Below are 20,635 nucleotides of genomic sequence, written 5' to 3' on the forward strand. Positions count from 1 at the left end.
GGAGCAATGGTTCCAAACTACAAGAAAAAAGATTCCACCTAAACATTAGGAGGAACTTCCTGACAATAAGAGCTGTTCGACAGTGGAATTTGCTGCCAAGGAGTGTGGTGGAGTCTCCTTCTTTGGAGGTCTTTAAGCAGAGGCTTGACAACCATATGTCAGGAGTGCTCTGATGGTGTTTCCTGCTTGGCAGGGTGTTGGACTTGATGGCCCTTGTGGTCTCTTCCAACTCTATGATTCTATGATTCTATGAAAACTATAACTGGTGTAGTCATGAAAAGATACTCTAATTATTTTGGGGTGTTCAGCAGGATGCCAGACCTGGATGCCAATCCCTGGATCTGGCAAGTGCTAGAATTTAATCAAGGCTTCCATTCTTGGAACAGCCAGGCTAGTTTTCTAGGGAATTGACAGCCTGGGTGATGAGCCATTAAGGGGGATTCAGGGGCAAATGGGCAAGATAGCAAATGGGTGGGGGCCCCTCTCTCAACAGATAAAGTCAGAGTTTGGAGCAGTGATGTGACCTAGAAGCAAGGCAGTGAGCTGGAATCAGTGCAACGCAGAAAGCAATGAGTGATTTCTGTCTGAATCTAAGGCTGTGGCTATGGGGGAAGCAAGGCACTTTTGGGGTGCTGTGAACCCCTCCAGCATAGACTCAGGTTGTATATATGTGTAAATAAACCATATATCATAAATACAGTGGTACCTCTGGTTAAGAACTTAATTCGTTCTGGAGGTCCATTCTTAACCTGAAACTGTTCTTAACCTGAGGTACCACTTTAGCTAATGGGGCCTCCCGCTGCCGTGCTGCCGGAGCACGAGTTCTGTTCTCATCCTGAAGGAAAGTTCTTAACCCGAGGTACTATTTCTGGGTTAGCGGAGTCTGTTACCTGAAACGTCTGTAACCCGAGGTACCACTGTACAACACAGTCTCCCCTGTGCCTCAAAAGTAAACACAAACTGGGTAATGTGGCACCCTGAGGACAAAATTTGGCACCCCCTAAATATTTCTTATTTTTTATGGATCTTCTCAGTAGGTATTATTATTATTATTATTATTATTATTATTATTATTATTATTTTGCACCCCCTCAGCTTGAGGCTCTTTGTGGGGGAACCACCTGCACCTCTCCCAACAAACTGCGGTTGATGTTCAATAGCTTGGGGGAGAAGATGGTTTTCTTGCCTTTATTTCCTTTATTTTGTACATGAGTAATAAGAAGGACCCTAAATCTCTCTTTTGGCATTCCAGCAGTTAGCAGACAGCAACAGCAGTCTAAATCAATAGCTACTGTTGGTTTAGGCTACTTGCCAATATTATAATGCTTTCTAACCCAGGGAACAGTTAGGGAAGCTGTTTCCTGGAAGATACAATATGTGTGCACACAGGATTTTTCAGAAGTGTAGAATCTTATCTATGGCATGGAATTTAGGTTAAAATGCATGTTACACAATTCTGGAGGAATTATTCGTAGTTGAGCTAATGGGGGGGGGGTGCTTGGATACAGCACTTCCTTGCTCCTCTGCTAATTTCCCTAATTTTTCTTCTTGTGCATAAAAATGTTTTTTTTTAAGAACCTCTTTCAGGCTTGAATGCTTCCTCTATCTATTCCATCCAGACATTTAGAAGCTTCTGTTACCATCTTTCATAAAACACAGCTTGTTGTGTTGTGAAGCTGGCTTGTTTCAACAAAGCATAGTTAAGATTAACCAGAGGTGTGGATGTAACCCTAAACTGCAGTTAATAAAAAATGGAAGCAAATGCTTTCAGTCACCTCATTCACACCATAGGAGAGGAATCCATGAGAGGCTTATTCCCATAACGGCAAACCACCATTTATTATGATGTCTATTATGCCTTCCAGTTGATGAATACCAGATTCCTGGCCTAACCAGGAAGTGAGGGCATCTTCTGAGTGGATTACCACTGGCTTTTCCTTAAAACAACATAAGATCTTTCTTGTGAACTTTCTTGATGTATAAGGCAGATAGCAAGTTAGATTACATTTTACTAAAAGCAGGCCCACTGCAATGAATGGACTCAAGTCTGCTACGCTTTGCTCTGAGTGGGACTTACATTGAAAAGGATGATCAACTGTAAAGCCAATGGACTTCAGTTCAGTATGCTGTGCAACGGATGTTTAATTTTTTAGGTAAATAAACTGATATAACACTCTTGAAGTTTAGGCATGTTTCCTTTCAGAGGTGCAATCATCTTGCCAGTTGGATCTACTCTGAGTAGAATTAGCACTGGATACAACCCTCAGCTTTTCTGCTGTGACGATGTTCCAGAGCACATGCAGCCACACTTTGAAAGTCATGTTGTCAATGAGTGTGCAGCTCCTTGCCATTTCTCTCTGGGTTGCCATCAACTTAAATGAGATCAAGACTATGCATGTGATGGTTTCATTGCCTCTTGCTCCCCAGAGCTTCTCCACAATGCGCACAAGCTCACGGTGTAGACACCACACTGGAATCTCCAAGGGAGACAGCACTTGTCACAACACAGCCTGGCAAATCCGCCTGGATTTTGTGGATGACCTGGTCTTGGAACTCTAACCCCCTTATATCAAGATGTCTGAGCCGGGGCAATTTCTGGCAAACGGCCACAATGGCTTCCGAGGAAAGCTTGCAGCAGGACTCCAGGCAGAGGTCCTCCAAGTCTAGCAAGCTGCTTAAACAAGGAAGACCTCTGTTTTCCAGAGAAGGATTGTCCCCGAGGTCCAAACTTTGCAGGTGCCTCATGTGGAACGCAATGACATGTGTGAGTAAACTGCCAATGCTACAGCGGCGCAGGGTGAGGTGCTCTAGGCCTCCCAGGTGTGGTGCTGCTGCCTGGAAACCTTCAACAGTTATCCGGTATGCCTCGGACAGGACCAGAGTCTTGAGATTGCCCTGGATGGAGATGTTCAGCAGGTGCTGGCTGGAGAAGGCAGGGAGATTCTGGATTACAAGGTGCTGAATCTGTGGAAAGGCAGGGCAGGTCTTCGAGGCTTCAGACACTTTGAACCACAGAGAGGGGATCTCACAGGAGCTCAGTTCCAGGGTCGTGACAGAGGAAGGGATACAATCATAGGAGAGTGAGCGAAGGTCTGTCTCTGTCAGGCACAGGCAGTGGAGATTGGGGCATTGCCTGCCCAAGGCCTGCATTAGTGCTGGGGTAAAAACTTCTTGCTTGCGAATGGAGTGGAGGGATCCCCGTGCCTTCAGCGTCCGCAGGCTGCCTCGAAGATTGTTCCGCAGCAAGTGCCATAGGGCCTTGGAGGACATCTAAGTACAGGGAAGTGAAGTTTGCATGCATATCAAAAGCCACATGGGCACACGAGGAAGAGAGCACTACAACTGCCAAATCACTGCTAGACCAACTAACGCCAGGCTGCAAGGCTGTCCGAGGCAGGCCCATGCAACTCTGTGGGACTTGCACCTTGGGGGAACATAAAGGGCAACAGATGGCGGAACATGCACAGTTTGCAGCCAATTTCCTAATGTCACATCCACACAGCATATTTAAAGTTTCCCCTACCCCCGAAATCCCAGGAACTAGAGTTTGTTAACGGTGTTTGGAATTATGGTTCTGTGAAGGGTAAACTACAGTTTCCATGGTTCTTTAGGAGGAAGCCATGTGCTTTATAGTGTGGATGTCAAATGTACTGGCAAAATGTTGAAGTTTCCAAAATGTTGTTTCATTTGCTGTTTGGGAACTCAGGAAAGGGATGGAAATGTTTCATTTTAATTTAGATGCATGCAGGGAGAAGGGGGTGGGACCTCAGAAGCAAATCTCACTGTGCTCAATGAGGCTGACTTCTTAGAAATTTTAGGATTATAGCCTAAGATCCCAGTGACTAAGGACAGAGCCTGCCCTCATCCTCCCCTGACTAATAAACCTAAAATAAATTGTACAAAATAGTGTATTAAATTTACAGAATTTTGTACATTAAGTACATTAATTTGCATAATTTATACAGGTTGCCAGAAAGTCTCATGCCTGCTGTCCGCTGGATCATTTTGCTCCAGGATACTGGATATCTGGCTAAAGTCATCCTCTAGCGTTTTTGCACCGACTCTGATCTGGCATAGCCTGCTCCTCACATGGGGGAAGGGCCAGAGGTCAGTGGCAGAACACTTGCTTTGCCTGCAGAAGGTCCCAGTTTCCATTCCTGGCATCTCCAGGTGGAAACCCTGGAAAGCTGCAGCCAATCATTGTACAGTGGTACCTCTGGTTGCGAACAGGATCCGTTCTGGATGACCGTTTGCAACATGAAAAGAACGCAACCCGCATCTGCGCATGCGCGGGTTGAGATTCACTGCTTCTGCGCATGCACGTGACATCATTTTGCACATCTGTGCATGCGCGAGCGGTGAAACCCGGAAGTAACCCTTTCTGGTACTTCTGGGTCGCCGTGGGACGTATCCAGAAAGAACATAACATGAAGCGGAGATAACATGAGGTATGACTGTACATAGTACTTGGCTGGGTGGGCCTCTTCTCTGACTTGGTGTAGGGCAGCTCCCTATGCGCCTACCTACCCAGGCCTGTTGCCACAACTACCCAGCAACTAGTTTAAGACGGAGGGCAGGCATTTTTACCTTGTAAGGAGTTAGGTCCAAGTATCTCCACAACAATTTGTCCCGCACCAAGCGACGCCATCGTCTGCAGACTCTGCAGAAAGACGAGAATAGCTGAGTCATTGTCATGGGCCTGAGATAAACAGCCAGTTTGATCATCTGGCATCCTGCCATACCTAGGGTTGCCGTTTCAAAAAGTGAAAATTGGGACAGAAAGGTTGTTGGGCTTTTTAGGTTTTGCCCAAATCTCAAACAATTGAACAAACAGTAAGTTTTTGAACTAATTTTAAGGGAAATCACCAAAAACAACACTGCTGACATGGGTTGCCATACACACACATTGTCCCAGATTTTTCAACGATTTCCACCTGGATGCTGTTTCCAGCTGTTTCTGATTGCCAGCTATATCCAGGAAATTCTGGACATATGGCAAGCCTAGCCAAACGGCACAGAACCAAGTAGGAGGGCAACCATACTGCTTGAATAATTACATTGCCTGGAATTAACTTTCCTGGAATCTGTACAGCAGATGACTGCTGTTTGGACTCCTCTTTGCTCTGATGTGGCCTTGAGAGGAGAACAGCTGTGTGATAAGGGAGAAAGGCTGAAGCAGGTTGAGGAGGAGGCTTGGAGCTGAGCAGGCAGAAGGTAAAAAGTGTGTATTAAACTGAAGTTAATAGAGTAATTTAGTTTATAGAGATTTTTTGCACTGATATTTTGGGTATGGCTGGGGCTAGAAATCGGATTGATCTTAACGTTGTGTTTTTTGGAACCGTTAGCCAATTTGAGTTTCTTTTGCAAAACATGAAGTATATAAACTTTTAAAGTAAAATGGGGATGGGGGGGGATAAACACATGAATAACCGCCTCCGATAATTTCACACTCGATAATGATGGCATAATGTGAACAGCTCACTGGGCAGAGCACGAGACTTAATCTGCGGGTCGTGGGTTCGATTCCTGCCTTGCAGGGCGTTGGACTAGATGGACCTCGCGGCCCCGCCCCTTCCTAGTTCCAGCGTTCCAACCACAACGCCCCTGCAGGCGAGCCTGGGCATTGCAGCCCCGCCCTGGACAGGAAGCGGCTCGAGAGGAGGGAGAGCGGCAGCCGCAGGATGGACCGAACCACTCTGTGGAAGTGTGTGGGGGGGGAGGAAACCATGAAGCCGGGAGAAGGGAAGGAAACACCCACCGGGCCCCGCCCAGCCGGTCGCGCGGCGGCAGGCACTCCAGAATCCGGAGCAGAAGCGAGTCCGGGAGGGCGCAGAGGCCTGGCCGCTCCATTCCGCCGCCGTTGCTTCCTTCCGCGGGCTGCTCCGGCCTCGCTTCCGCTTCCTCTGGGAGAGTCTCCCGGAGGTAGCTCTCGTGATTCCTCTTCCGGGGCGTTGCTTCCGTTTCCGCCTGGTCTCCGGCTGTCAAGAGTCCGCTGACTTCAGGTAGGTCCGGGGCGGCAAGCGGGGATCCTCCGGGGCCGGAGACGGGGGGGCCTCCCGTCGCCCCCGCCCCCGGCCTCTGGCCCTGCGGGCGGGGGCGGGCGGGGGCTGGAGGGCAACCCGCGCGGCCTCTCCCGGGGCCGCCCAGGCGCTGCGCGGAGTTGCTCTGCGTCGAGGGGCAGAGGCCTCCTTTCTCCGGGGGACATGCGTGCAAAGGCCAATGTCCTGAAAAACGAGCCTTTATTTTGTATGCTTCCGGTGCGGTTCATTTCGAGCTCTTTGCTATGTGGCTTTAAATGTGCTTGTGCCTGGTGGGGTTATTGGTTCGTTTCGTTAGTGTGCTTGTTTTTATTATGTTCTCTGTGGTTTTATTCTGCATTTTTTTGCTGTGAACCACCCTGAGATCTTCAGATGAAGGGCGGTATGCAAATTTAATAAATAATAGTAATAATAATAATTGTTTGGAATCCATCTGAGGATAAATGTACAGAATGTGAATCCATCTCTTTGCAGTTGGATTGTTGAAAGAGTGGTTATTGTGTAACTGTAAAATACTGGGGGACAACTAGAAGTGGATTCCTGTGTTTTATCCTAGTTATGTGCCTTTGAGAGTTGTGAATAAAGATTTCCCATGATGTTAACGTTCTGGTGGGAGAAGTTGTACTGGTAACACTTCTCTATCTTAATTTTCTTTAATCATCAGTATTCCCTGTCAGTTGAGAAAGCATCCCCCCATTTTTTTCCGATTCTGCTTTTAAAAACTGTATACCCCACCTGTTTTAGGACCAAGTGGCATAAGACATACACTTTTAAACAAATGAATCATCCTGTCTTTTCTTCCCAACAGAGCCTCAGAAGGCAGGAGGCCAAAGGTCTCCTTGCTCAGCAGTTTCTTGGGGTTGTTCTGGTACCAGGTCGGGATGATTGAAGTGGTTTGCAACGATCGGCTGGGCAAGAAAGTGAGAGTGAAGTGCAAGTATCCAAAGCTCAAAAGAAGTAGCTTCTGCAGGAGGCTCGAATGGCATCTTCCTGCCCTATATGCAGCAATTGTCTTTTATTTGAGGCTCTGGTGTATGAAGAGGAGGCAAAGTAGTGTTCACTTGGGACGTGAACATGGTTTAAATGGAGGTTCCATTTTTTAATTGTGTAGCTGTTGTTTAGTTGTTTAGTCGTGTCCGACTCTTCGTGACCCCATGGACCAGAGCACGCCAGGCACTCCTGTCTTCCACTGCCTCCTGCAGTTTGGTCAAACTCATGCTGGTAGCTTCGAGAACACTGTCCAACCATCTTGTCCTCTGTCGTCCCCTTCTCCTTTCCCAACATCAGGGTCTTTTCCAGAGAGTCTTCTCTTCTCATGAGGTGGCCAAAGTATTGGAGCCTCAGCTTCACGATCTGTCCCTCCAGTGAGCACTCAGGGCTAATTTTCTTAAGAATGGATGCATTTGATCTTCTTGCAGTCCATGGGACTCTCAAGAGTCTCCTCCAGCACCATAATTCAAAAGCATCAATTCTTCGGCGATCAGCCTTCTTGATGGTCCAGCTCTCACTTCCATACATCACTACTGGGAAAACCATGGCTTTAACTATACAGACCTTTGTTGGCAAGGTGATATCTCTGCTTTTTAAGATGCTATCTAGGCTTGTCATCGCTTTTCTCCCAAGAAGCAGGAGTCTCTTAATTTGGTGACTGCTGTCACCATCTGCAGTGATCATGGAGCCCAAGAAAGTAAAATCTCTCACTGCCTCCATTTCTTCCTCTTCTATTTGCCAGGAGGTAATGGGACCAGTGGCCATGATCTTTGTTTTTTTTGATGTTGAGCTTCAGACCATATTTTGCACTCTCCTCTTTCACCCTCATTAAAAGGTTCTTTAATTCCTCCTCACTTTCTGCCATCAAGGTTGTGTCATCTGTTTATCTGAGGTTGTTATTTCTTCCGGCGATCTTAATTCTGGCTTGGGATTCATCCAGCCCAGCCTTTCGCATGATGAATTCTGCATATAAGTTAAATAAGCAGGGAGACAATATATAGCCTTGTCATACTCCTTTCCCAATTTTGAACCAATCAGTTGTTCCATATCCAGTTCTAACTGTAGCTTCTTGTCCCACATAGAGATTTCTCAGGGGACAGATGAGGTGATCAGGCACTCCCATTTCTTTAAGAACTTGCCATAGTTTGCTGTGGTCGACACAGTCAAAGGCTTTTGTGTAGTCAATGAAGGAGAAGTAGATGTTTTTCTGGAACTCTCTAGCTTTCTCCATAATCCAATGCACGTTTGCAATTTGTTCTCTGGTTCCTCTGCCCCTTCAAAATCCAGCTTGTACTTCTGGGAGTTCTTGGTCCATATACTGCTTAAGCCTGCCTTGTAGAATTTTAAGCATAACCTTGCTAGCATGTGAAATGAGTGCAATTGTGCAGTAGTTGGAGCATTCTTTGGCACTGCCCTTCTTTGGGATTGGGATGTAAACTGATCTTCTCCAATCCTCTGGCCACTGCTGAGTTTTCCAAATTTGCTGGCCTATTGAGTGTAGCACCTTAACAGCATCATCTTTTAAAATTTTAAATAGTTCAGCTGAAATATCATCACTTCCACTGGCCTTGTTATTAGCAGTGCTTTCTAAGGCCCATTTGACTTCACTCTCCAGGATGTTTGGCTCAAGGTCAGCAACCACACTGGGCTATACGAGACATCCATATCTTTCTGGTATATTTCCTCTGTGTATTCTTGTCACCTCTTCTTGATGTCTTCTGCTTCTGTTATGTCCTTACCACTTTTATCCTTTATTATGGTAATTTTTGCATGAAATGTTCCTTTCGTATCTCCAATTTTATTGAACAGGTCTCTGGTTTTTTCCATTCTATTGTTTTCCTCTATTTCTTTGCATTGCTCATTTAAGAAGGCCCTCTCATCTCTCCTTGCTATTTTTTGGAAATCTGCATTCAATTTCCTGTATCTTTCACTATCTCCCTCGCATTTTGCTTGCCTTCTCTCCCCTGCTATAGCCACAGTCAGTTGCAGGTCTTGTTTTTGCTGACTGTATAGAGCTTCTCCATCTTTGGCTGCAGAATTGTGTGGCTAGCAAGAAGATATAATAAGATATCTCTTACTGTGAGTGCAGGGTTTGAGGGGTAGTACCTTTGGTTGGGGAACACGTTGTCCTCCTTCTGGGGTAGTTTATTCACCTTTGGTCCCCACACTGCACTCAGCTCTCGCCTGTGGCTGCTAGAAGCTGTCAGCATGTGGAATCAGCCACAACCCAGGAAACAGCTTAGGCTGGCTGGGGAAACCAGGTTAGGGTAGCCAACAGGAGAGGCAATGGGTATGTGAAAATGGAGGTGAAAAAGTGCAGCTATAAGTACTCAGGCTTCAGCTCAGTTGGGATTGAGTATTTAAGATCTCACAGAAGAGCTGGGGAGTAAAGAAAGGGAGAACTGGCACTGTTTAGGAAGAAGATTTCAGGTCTAAGGCAGGCATCTCCTCCAAACATGGCCCTCCAGACGTTTTGGGACTACAGTTCCCATCATCCCTGACCACTGGTCCTGTTAGCTAGGGATGAAGGAAGTTGTAGTCCCAACGCATCTCGAGGGCCAAGTCTGGGTGTGCCTGGTCTAAGGGAATGGGTGGTTTAAGGGTGCAGGAAACCTTTGAGTGACTGAAGCAGCACAATCATGCCTTTTCGTAAATTGTGACACACATTTTATGGTTGGAGATGAGGAAAGGGTTCTTTCATAAGTGTATGGATTGTGCATATGTGTACAGTGGTGCCTCGCAAGACGAAAAGAATCCGTTCCGTGAGTCTCTTCGTCTTGCGGTTTTTTCGTCTTGCGAAGCAAGCCCATTAGCGGATTAGCGGATCAGCTGATAAGCGGCTTAGCGGATCAGCTGATAAGTGGCTTAGTGGATCAGCTGATAAGCGGCTTAGCGGATCAGCTGATAAGCGGCTTAGCGGATCAGCTGATAAGTGGCTTAGCGGATCAGCTGATAAGCGGCTAAGTGGCTTAGCGGATCAGCTGATAAGCGGCTTAGCAGCTTAGAAAAAGGGGGGGGGAGAAGGAAAAAACCCCCGCAGGAACTCGCAAGACATTTTCGTCTTGCAAAGCAAGCCCATAGGAAATTCGTTTTGCGAAGCACCTCCAAAACGGAAAACCCTTTCGTCTAGCGGGTTTTCCGTCTTGCAAGGCATTCGTCTTTCGGGGCACCACTGTATGTTTGGATCGTACATGTCTAACTCAGGAGTGGGAAAGCTGTGGCCCTCCAGGGGGTGCTGGACTGAATCATAGAATCATAGAGTTGGAAGAGACCACAAGGGCCATCGAGTCCAACCCCCTGCCAAGCAGGAAACACCATCAGAGCACTCCTGACATATGGTTGTCAAGCCTCTGCTTAAAGACCTCCAAAGAAGGAGACTCCACCACACTCCTTGGCAGCAAATTCCACTGTCGAACAGCTCTTACTGTCAGGAAGTTCCTCCTAATGTTTAGGTGGAATCTTTTTTCTTGTAGTTTGGAACCATTGCTCCGTGTCCGCTTCTCTGGAGCAGCAGAAAACAACCTTTCTCCCTCTATGTGACATCCTTTTATATATTTGAACATGGCTATCATATCACCCCTTAACCTCCTCTTCTCCAGGCTAAACATGCCCAGCTCCCTTAGCCGTTCTTCATAAGGCATCGTTTCCAGGCCTTTGACCATTTTGGTTGCCCTCCTCTGGACACGTTCCAGTTTGTCAGTGTCCTTCTTGAACTGTGGTGCCCAGAACTGGACACAGTACTCCAGGTGAGGTCTGACCAGAGCAGAATAGAGTGGCACTATTACTTCCCTTGATCTAGATGCAATACTCCTATTGATGCAGCCCAGAATTGCATTGGCTTTTTTAGCTGCCGCGTCACACTGTTGGCTCATGTCAAGTTTGTGGTCAACCAAGACTCCTAGATCCTTTTCACATGTACTGCTCTCAAGCCAGGTGTCCCCCATCTTGTATTTGTGCCTCTCTTTTTTTTTGCCCAAGTGCAATACTTTACATTTCTCCCTATTAAAATTCATCTTGTTTGTTTTGGCCCAGTTCTCTAATCTGTCAAGGTCGTTTTGAAGTGTGATCCTGTCCTCTGGGGTGTTAGCCACCCCTCCCAGTTTGGTGTCATCTGCAAATTTGATCAGGATGCCCTTGAGTCCATCATCCAAGTTGTTGATAAAGATGTTGAATAAGAGCGGGCCCAAGACAGAACCCTGTGGCACCCCACTGGTCACTCTTCTCCAGGATGAAGAGGAACCATTGATGAGACCCTTTGTGTTCGGTCAGTCAGCCAGTTACAAATCCACTGAGTGGTAGCATAGTCAAGACCGCATTTTACCAGCTTCTTTACAAGAATATCATGGGGCACCTTGTCAAATGCCTTGCTGAAATCAAGGTAGGCTACATCCACTGCGTTCCCTTCATCTACCAGGCTTGTAATTCTGTCAAAAAGCGAGATCAGGTTAGTCTGACATGACTTATTTTTCAGAAATCCATGCTGACTATTGGTGATCACAGCATGCCTTTCTAGGTGCTCACAGACTGTTTGCTTAATGATCTGCTCCAGAATCTTCCCTGGTATTGATGTCAGACTGACTGGGCGGTAACTATTTGGGTCGTCTCTTTTCCCCTTTTTGAAAATAGGGACAACATTTGCCCTCCTCCAGTCTGCCGGGACTTTGCCTGTTCTCCAGGAATTCTCAAAGATGACTGCCAGTGGTTCTGAGATCACATCTGCCAGTTCTTTTAATACTCTTGGATGCAGTTCATCTGGCCCTGGAGACTTGAATACATCTAAACTAGCCAAGTATTCTTGTACTATCTCCTTAGTTATTCTGGGCTGTGTTTCCTCTGCTGAATCATTTGCTCCAAATTCTTCAGGTTGGGCATTGTTTTCTTTATCGGAGAAGACTGAGGCAAAGAAGGCATTGAGGAGTTCAGCCCTTTCTGTGTCCCGTTTGCATTTCACCATCTTCTCCTCTGAGTGACCCCACGGTTTCTTTGTTCTTCCTTTTGCTACGAACATACCCATAAAAGCCTTTTTTGTTGCTTTTAACCTCTCTAGCAAGCCTGAGTTCATTCTGTGCTTTAGCTTTTCTGACTTTGTTTCTACACGTGCTGGCTATTTGTTTGAATTCCTCTTTGGTGGTTTCCCCCCTTTTCCATTTTTTGTACACATCCTTTTTTAATCTTAACTCAGTTAAAAGTTCTTTAGATAGCCACCCTGGCTTCTTTAGGCACCTTCCTTTTTTCCGTCTCATTGGTATTGCCTGAAGTTGTGCTTTTACTATCTCCCTCTTAACAAACTCCCAGCCATCATGAACTCCCTTTCCTTTTAGTATTACTGTCCATGGGATCTCACCCAGCACTTCCCTAAGTTTTATGAAGTCGGCTTTCTTAAAGTCAAGAAATTGAGTCCTAGTATGCTTGGCTGCTCCTTTCCGCTGTATAGTAATCTTCTGAAATCTTCCTCCTCTCTATGTATTGGCAATTCTGCCTGGGGCTGATGGGAGCTGGAGTCCAAAAACATTTGAAGGGTCAGAGGTTAGTCACCCTTTGTTTAAGTGGTATCCACCCTGTGCTTATAACATCCAAATATGTTTCTTCTCCCATGTATTGGCAAGCATAACTCGAGTGTGTGATATACATGTGTGCACAGCCCCAATTGTGTTGGGCATCCAGGTACTAAATTGCTTGGGGCTGGTAGATGGTGCACAATGAACACATAGTCTGCTTATTGCTTTTGATTTAAGACATCCTTTCCTTAACTCGTACCACCACTCAGCTCTGACGACACCATTAGGGACTTGAAAAAGCTCATTGCTGCGCAGACTGGCACGCGGTGGGACAAGATTGTGTTGAAGAAATGGTGAGTAGAAATGAGCAAAGCATCAGGGCCCCTCAGGCAGTTCCCTCTTCTTGTTCTTAGCACTAAGAATGCAATAGCACAGTTCATGCTTTCAGTACAAGAAGCCCAGCTCTCCAGGTTTCCACACAGGATTGCAGACCTGCCTGCATGTTGTACTGCAATGTGCTATTGATCTTCATAAGCCACTTACAGTATTTGTATAGTTCCTTTCAGCCATAGTGGTTCTTCAAAGCAATTATCATAATCAAAAACAGCAATTGATAATATCAATTAAAAGCAATTAATTTTAAACTATAATGAGCCATACCAAAACAAGGAAAATATGATAGTGGCACAAAGTTCCAAAATTGCCAGGTAAAAATCAAACAGAAGAGCCATGACAAAATAAATAAGTCTTGCCCTCTGAGAGGAATAGAAAGAATGTGCCAACCTGCTTAGGGGCAGGCCGCTGAAAAGGCCTTACTCTTCATTGATGATAGGCTAAACTCCATAGTTGCAATGTGGATGGGGCCTGATGGATAGTTTTTAATGTCTAGGGTGGGTGTGCCTCATATAGAAAGAGGCTGGGGAAACCCAACCAGATGGGCGGGGTATACATAATAAAATGGTTGTTCAATCTGAGTTGCAGTAAGAAACAGATCTCCCTTTCCATGGAGGCGCAGGTTACAGCAACAGCCAAGGCGACATTTTTCCACCTTCGCCGCATCAAGCAGTTGGTTCCTTACCTTTCCCGCCCTGACTTGGCCACAGTGATCCATGCGACGGTCATCTCCAGGCTTGACTACTGTAATTCGCTCTATGTGGGGCTGCCCTTGAAGCTGTCCCAGAAACTCCAGCGGGTACAGAATGCTGCAGCGAGGCTCCTCACAGGGTCCCTGCCATGGGAGCATATTCACCCAGTGCTTTTCAAGCTGCACTGGCTCCCGGTGGAGTACAGGGTCAGATTTAAGGTGCTGCTTTTGACCTTTAAAGCCCTTCACAGCGTAGGACCCTCGTACCTACGGGACCGCCTCTCCCGGTATGCCCCACGGAGAGCCTCAAGGTCCATAAATAGCAACACCCTAGTGGTCCCAGGCCCTAAGGAAGTTGATTGGCTTCAACCAGAGCCAGGGCATTTTCAACTCTGGCTCCGGCCTGGTGGAACGCTCTGCCTCATGAGACCAGGGCCCTGCAGGATCTGATTTCTTTCCGCAGGGTCTGTAAGACAGAGTTGTTCCGCCTGGCCTTTGGCTTGGAGCCAATTTGATTCCCTCCCTCCCTCCTTCTCTCTCTCTTTTTTCCTTTTCCTTCTCCTCCTGCGATGAGGCTACATTTTAATATTTTAATGTTCCATTATTTTAATGTTGTATTTTATTTTTGTTTTTAAGTTTGTAATCATTCATCTTGTTTTTATTATTGCTTGTAAGCGGCTCTGAGCCCGGCCTTGGCTGGGGAGGGCGGGGTATAAAAAAAATATTATTATTATTATTATTATTATTATTATTATTATTATTATTATTAAAATGGGCATAACCTGATTGCAGAATCTTACTCTTGTTGCAAATGGGTAGCTATATCTGTACCAGTTGAAGTTTCTATGCTAACTTTAAAGATATATAATCCATCATGTTAGTTGTCGAAATTTTAACAATGTCATAATTGCCATATTTAATTGAGCTGTGTAACAAATTGCGGTTGACTAACTGCCTTTCTTGTTAATGTTTTAGGTATACAATTTTCAAGGACCATGTTTCATTGGCAGACTGTATCCTTAAAAAATCTTGGTGATTTGCGGTAAATGAATAGGCTGGCCAGGTGGGTCCAGAGGGGGTGGGGGAAGGGAAATGAAAGCAGGGGGTAATACTCTTCAGCTTGAACTGAGCAGATTTCGATCATGGGTAATTTATTTCTTTTTTACTCCAGTTGGGTGGGGTGTAAATAATAACAATAATAAATAATTTACATAAATAAATTTATGTAAACTATTTCTCTACTACTTTACATCTATAAAATAATAATAATAATCACTTTCCTACCATGCACATAGACAGAAACTTTTAAAGATGTGTAGATTGGTTTCTACTTATGAACGCTTTCCATAAAATATTGAAGTGAATTCACAGTAAAGACAACGATAAAACAATTAAAAACAATACCATAAGTTTTAAAATGATATGACTACTCTGTGCAGTTGGGCAGCATTTAGAGTGAATCTGTTGGGATGTATATGTGCTTGGATAATTCATAAATTAAGTATGAATTTCAGCACCTATGATAAATTTCAAAAGTATCATTATTCTGGCATTGTGGTAGATTTTTCCCATCATATACATCAAGCTCAATTTATAAAAATACAGAAATAGTTTTCAGTGGAATTTTACCTTAACTCCTCACTTCCAGATGAAATTCATGATGGCATGAACCTAGAACTATATTATCAGTAGTTTCGTTATGGCAGATGCTGCCTTTTCTATTGTCTGTTTTTTTTTCATTCTTCGTTTCTCCTTTGACAAACTCTTGATTATTTGGCTGCATGAGGTTTAGTTAAGAGTATTTTATCCCTGAGCACAATATACCAGGAATGAATACCAGACTATTCAGACTGTCTTTTAATGTTTTGGTTTTTAAAAAATCCTTATAATAAACGTGACCCGATATGTGTGACCTGACTCTGTGTGCAGTGTATATTTAAAACACAGAAACCTTAAGTGTCGTATATATGAAAACGATATCTATAATACGTGGTGCATGAGTGGGCAGGCCTGAGTGGAGAGAGAGTTGGAAGGGGCCCATAGGGCCATCTAGTCCACCCCTGCAATGCAGGAATCTTTTTGTCCAATGTGGGGCTCAAACCTGCGACCCTGAGTTGAAGAGTCTGGACTATCCAGACTCTCATAAGTTATTTAGAAATTAACCTGGGATAGTGGAAGATGGGTGAATCGAGAGTGGGTGTGCAGGCAGCTGGCGCCTTGCAAAAGGAACCAAATATTCTCCACCTTTTTTTGTCTCTAGGCATAGCTGCCAACGTTTCCCCTTTTTTAAGGGAAATTCCCTTATTCCGAATAGGATTCCTCGCAAGAAAAGGGAAAAGTTGACAGCTATTGTCTCTAGGTCTCAACCTCCTCAACCTCAGCCCTCCAGATCCTTTTGGCCTACACCTCCCATGATCCCTAGCTAGCAGACCTAGTGGTCAGGGATGCTGGGAATTGTAGTCTTAAACCATGTGGCGGGCCGAGGTTGAGGAAGCCTCTAGGCCACCATCCCGACGGGCCGCGGGCGGATTGGGCGCCTCTTTCTCTGGTGGGCGGGGCTTTCTCTCCTCCCTCCCAACTCAATGCGACCAATAGCGGGCGCGGAGCTCTGTGGCCTAGAGGGCGAGCGCGCGTGCGCGTTCGGCGCGTGCGCCGCCGCCGTTGCTAGGCGACGGTGGGCGTGGCCGGCTCTGCGCTTGTGCTCTGTGAGGCGAGGCAAGATGGCGGAGGAGGAGAAGCTCCCCGCGGGCTGGGAGAAGCGCATGAGCCGCAGCTCCGGTACCGCCGCGGAAGAGGGAAAGGGGCGGCGGGCGGCGGGCGAGGGCCCGGCAGGAGGGTGGATGGGCCTCGAGGGAGAAGGAGGGCGCCTCGGAGGCCCTTTCGCGTCCCGGAGGGGAGGTGGGAGAGGGGCTGCGGGGAGGTGTCTCTTTCAGGGGGCGGTGGCGGGGATAACGAGGCCGCTGGGGATTGCGGGGGGGGGATCTTGTGGGACACAAGAATAAGAATAGCAACAGCGACGCAGTCGTAGAACCATAGAAGTGTGGCGTTGGAAGTGACCCCAGGGTCTTCTAGTCCAGCCCCCTGCAATGCAAGGATCTTCCCCAACGTGGGGCTTGAACCCATGACCCTGGGCTCTGCTGACTGAGCTGGCTCATAGAGAACAATCGTGGTTTCTCACTGCTTTTCATAGAATCGTAGAGTTGGAAGGGATCCCAGGACTCCACCCGCCCCCCCCCCCCCGCAATTCAGGAATCTCATCTGAAGCATCCATGACAGATGGCCAGCCAACCTCTGATTAAAAACCTCCAAGGAAGGAGAGTCCACCACCCTCCATCCTGAAGTAAAACAGCTCTTGTCGTCAGAAACTTCTTTCTGATGTTTTGTTGGAATCTCCTTTCTTATAACTTGAAGCCATGGGTTCAAGTCTTACCCTCCAGAGCCGGAGAAAACAAGCTTGCTCCCCCCATTTATTTCTCCCCCTGCCCCATTTCCATCCACCAAAAAAATATCCTGAGGGTTCAGGACCATTTACATTGTTCTGATAATAATAATAAATAACACAGCCCCATGGAAAAGTATGGTGGTTTCTTCCTCCCTACTCCCACATCCCCCCCCCCCAATTATTTTTCTTCTCTTTCCCCACCCCACAAAAAACCATACCCTGAAGTCCAAGGACTGTAATACAGTGCCCCCAGTTCCTGTTCCCTGGAGCCAGTCCAGGAGAGTACCATGGTCAATGGTATCAAATGCCAGTGAGAGATCAAGAATCAGGAGCAAAATCACACTCCCCCTGTACCGCTCTCTGCAAAGGTGACCATCAGGGGGACCAAGGCTGACTCGGTTCTATAGCCAGGCCTGAACCCAGATTGGAATGGATCTGAATAATTATGTCATCCAAGAATGCTGCCTAACCACCACCTCTCTCTCCCCCCGCCCCCGTGGGTATGGGCATCTGGGTTGTATTTAAGCATTGGTTTTATCAGCAGCTATCTTTCATGAGTTTATCCAATGCCTTTGGAAAGCCATTCTGAGTCAGTGACCATCAACATCCCATAAGTGAAGCATTGTGCAAAATACTTGCTTCTGTTGTCTTGAATTTCCAGCTAGTCAGTATAACTGGGTCACTGTACATTCTATTCTTATGAGAAACACAATATCTTTTTAAGTTTTCTTAATATTAGCCCTGTTATCACTCCAGTAATTTGTTTTTAAAAGTAAAATAATAATAATACTGTAATAATAATTTGTATTTATACCCCACCCTCTCCAACCGAGATCGGGTTCAGGGTGGCTAACACCAAATATATAAAGTACATTAAAAACAAAATTAAACACTCAGGTGTAGCCTTTACATATAGAGAAAGTAGTCCAATCACTTCAATGTCTTTCCTACACCTTTTCCAACTCTACAATATTTTTTTTGAGATGTGGGGGATTAGAACTTCATTAGGTGAATATATTGTAGCATTCTCCCAATATGATGCCCTACAGATGTGCTGAGCAACGAATTTTATAAGCTCCAGCCAATAGTGAAGACATGTGCTGGCTGGGGCTGATTTGAGTTGAAGTCCAAAGTATTTGGAGGGCACCAGGTTTGTGGAAATGTGGTATACCAAATTGCACATGTCCTCAGTATTGAGGTATATGAAGGGACATAAGAAGAGCCCCCGTTAGACAAGTCCAAAGGCCAACATCTTACTCGTTCAGTGGCCAACTAGATGCGTATGAGAAGCCTGCAAGTAGAGCCTGAAGGCAGTGGCCCCCCTCCTCACTTGTGATTCCCCACAACTGGTATTCTGAGGTACACTGCTTCTGAAAATGGAGGTAAAACATAGCTATCATGGCTAGTAGCCACTGATAGTATTCCTTCTATGAATTCTAAGGGTTTGGTGCCAGCTTTCGATGTTCACTTCCTTTCCTAATCCCAACATGAAAGCCACCCTTTTCCCACTGCTGCTGCACATAGAGTTCATTATTTTTTAACCATGTACCATGATACAACGACATCTTTCCTGGATAGTAACATTGCTGTATGTATGAAAACGGCTTTGTTGTTACTATTGCGCCAGTTTGTTTCATTTTAAAATGACATTAAACCTCATTTGCCGTTTTCTTGCCATTCACCCATTTGTAAAGACTTCCAAAAGGATCGCTCCATTTTGCTCAAGCCTTTGCCATCCTAAATAGTCTGTCTGCAAACTTGGCAAAGTTTGCTCACCTCTGTTTCTGTGTCATGCAGATCCTCCAAGAAGCATGTGTTCCAATACAGATCCTCACTGCTTATTTCCTTCCATTGTGAATATTGGCGTGTTCCTGTCCTCTGTTTCCCATTGTTTTACCAGTTTTTGTTCTGTAAGGGCACTTGCCCTTTTACTCAGTGACTACTAAGGGTTTCTTCACTGGTGTTTTTGTTAAGAGACTTTTTGAAAAGCATTTTGGAACTCTAGGTATGATTATCCCTGGCTGCACATGATTACCAACACTCAGAGAATTCTAAAAGGTTGTTGAGGCAGGACTGCACTGCAGAAGCCATGCTGATTCTTCTTAGTGATGCTTGTTCTATGTTAAATTGTACTTTGAACTGTGTTTTCTACCAGTTTATATAGGACAGAAGCTAGGCCAATAGGGTTGTTAGTTATGCTTCTCCTTTCTCCCTTTATTTATTTATTTTCTTACATGACCTTCACCATAAGGTCTCAGGCAGTTTAGAATATAATAAAACAGTATTAAAATCAATTAAGCAATTTGCACCAGAAGAATAGGGTGGATCCTAAAAATGGATGTTGTATTGGCTACCTCAGAAAGGTGTGCTGATGGTTGTGACAAGTTTCCTATTAGTGAGTGTGTGTTAACTGACCAGGTAACATCTTAATTTGTCAGATCTAGAACATCATCTCCTGCCACTTCTATTTGACTTACCGTATTTTTTGCACCATAACACTTACTTTTTTCCTCCTAGAAAGTAAGGGGAAATGTCTGTGCGTGTTATGGAACGAATGCCTGCGGGTGGCGGGGGGGATCTGCTGCAGTCGTGAGCAGAGGATCCATGGTTCCCCTTCCTTCCCTCCTCCGTGGTTACAAAGCATGGAGCCACATGGATCCTCAGGATTTTTGCATTGGGCTACTCCAAACTCACTGTCAGATCACATGTCTGTGGCCACAGCATGAACCACAAAAATCATATATCCACTATTTCATTTAGAATATTTTTTTTCATGTTTTCCTCCTCTAAAAACTACGTGCGTGTTATGGTCTGGTGCGTGTTATAGAGCAAAAAAATACAGTAGTTCTTCAGGTGCCTACTCAGGGAAAAAGTGGTGAAGGCACAGTTATCTGCAGCAGGTTCCACAGTGAGAACGAATACAAATAATACATTCAGCTTCTCTCCTCGTCCTTTAGGAATCCTTTTACTCTTTTGTTGTCTAGCTGTTCAGCCATCTCCCTGCTTGTCTTTTTTGCTTCTGATAAATGATACTGGATTGTTATAGGTCATAGAATAATAGAATTGTAGAGTTGGAAGGGCCCCTAAGCATAATCTAGTCCAACCCCCTGCAATGCAGGAATATGCAGCTCTTCCATATTGGGATTGAACCTGCAACCTTGCCATCATCAGCACTATATTTACAGGACCTTTTTACAGTAGGTCCATTGAAATTAATATGCCTAAGTTAGTCATGTTTGCTAATTTCAATGGATGGTATTATTGTGGAAGTGGAATATTTTCTGCTTGTGCAACGGGACTTCTCCCTTCTGGCCCTATGCATGCCTTGAGACCCCAGAGCAGATTTAGGGGCATGCAAGGGAAGAATGTTTCATTGTGCAAGGGTAAATTCCACCCAGTGGGTCTGTGCTGAGTATTACTAACATTGTTGACTATATTTTTACCAATTTCATTCCATAGTTGAGGGTGCGTGCCATGGATTTTTTAGTCAAAGTGAACCAGCCAAGAAGAAGAGGGAAGTATTAGTATGCTTGAGAGATCCCCAAGGTTTGCAGAAATAGAAGAAAAAAAACCTCCAGGAAAT

The 20,635-nt window shown here is 45.5% G+C and overlaps 3 protein-coding genes across 5 annotated transcripts in view; 2 read left to right on the forward strand and 1 right to left on the reverse strand.

Moving 5' to 3' along the window:
- Positions 1-2,124: 2,124 nt before the first annotated feature.
- Positions 2,125-5,885, reverse strand: FBXL12 (F-box and leucine rich repeat protein 12). Of its 2 annotated transcripts, none has more exons than XM_081851803.1 (3): positions 5,759-5,885; positions 4,588-4,660; positions 2,125-3,270 (listed from the first exon to the last, which is right to left on the reverse strand). In XM_081851803.1, exons 1-3 carry the CDS (start codon positions 5,848-5,850, stop codon positions 2,452-2,454), a joined length of 984 nt encoding a protein of 327 aa, XP_081707929.1. In that variant the 5' UTR covers positions 5,851-5,885; the 3' UTR covers positions 2,125-2,451. The 2 variants fall into 2 exon arrangements, with proteins under 2 accessions (XP_081707929.1, XP_081707930.1); XM_081851804.1 differs by lacking the exon at positions 5,759-5,885 and adding an exon at positions 5,483-5,655.
- A 1-nt stretch (position 5,886) lies between these two features.
- UBL5 (ubiquitin like 5) lies at positions 5,887-15,527 on the forward strand. 2 transcript variants are annotated; one of them, XM_081851905.1, is made up of 5 exons: positions 5,887-6,002; positions 6,847-6,975; positions 12,796-12,879; positions 14,586-14,623; positions 15,259-15,527. In XM_081851905.1, exons 2-5 carry the CDS (start codon positions 6,920-6,922, stop codon positions 15,300-15,302), a joined length of 222 nt encoding a protein of 73 aa, XP_081708031.1. In that variant the 5' UTR covers positions 5,887-6,002; positions 6,847-6,919; the 3' UTR covers positions 15,303-15,527. The 2 variants fall into 2 exon arrangements, with proteins under 2 accessions (XP_081708031.1, XP_081708032.1); XM_081851906.1 differs by lacking the exon at positions 5,887-6,002 and adding an exon at positions 6,308-6,420.
- Positions 15,528-16,250: 723 nt separating this feature from the next.
- The window catches only part of PIN1 (peptidylprolyl cis/trans isomerase, NIMA-interacting 1), a 52,409-nt gene continuing 48,024 nt past the window's right edge, over positions 16,251-20,635 (forward strand). The window contains exon 1 of the mRNA XM_081851622.1: positions 16,251-16,388. Within this exon, the coding sequence (XP_081707748.1) occupies positions 16,331-16,388 (58 nt within the window). The 5' untranslated portion in view covers positions 16,251-16,330. The remainder of the gene's footprint in view (positions 16,389-20,635) is intronic.

The sequence above is a fragment of the Podarcis erhardii genome, assembly GCF_964252035.2.
Source record: "Podarcis erhardii genome assembly, chromosome: 2".
NCBI classification, from domain to species: Eukaryota; Metazoa; Chordata; class Lepidosauria; order Squamata; family Lacertidae; genus Podarcis; species Podarcis erhardii.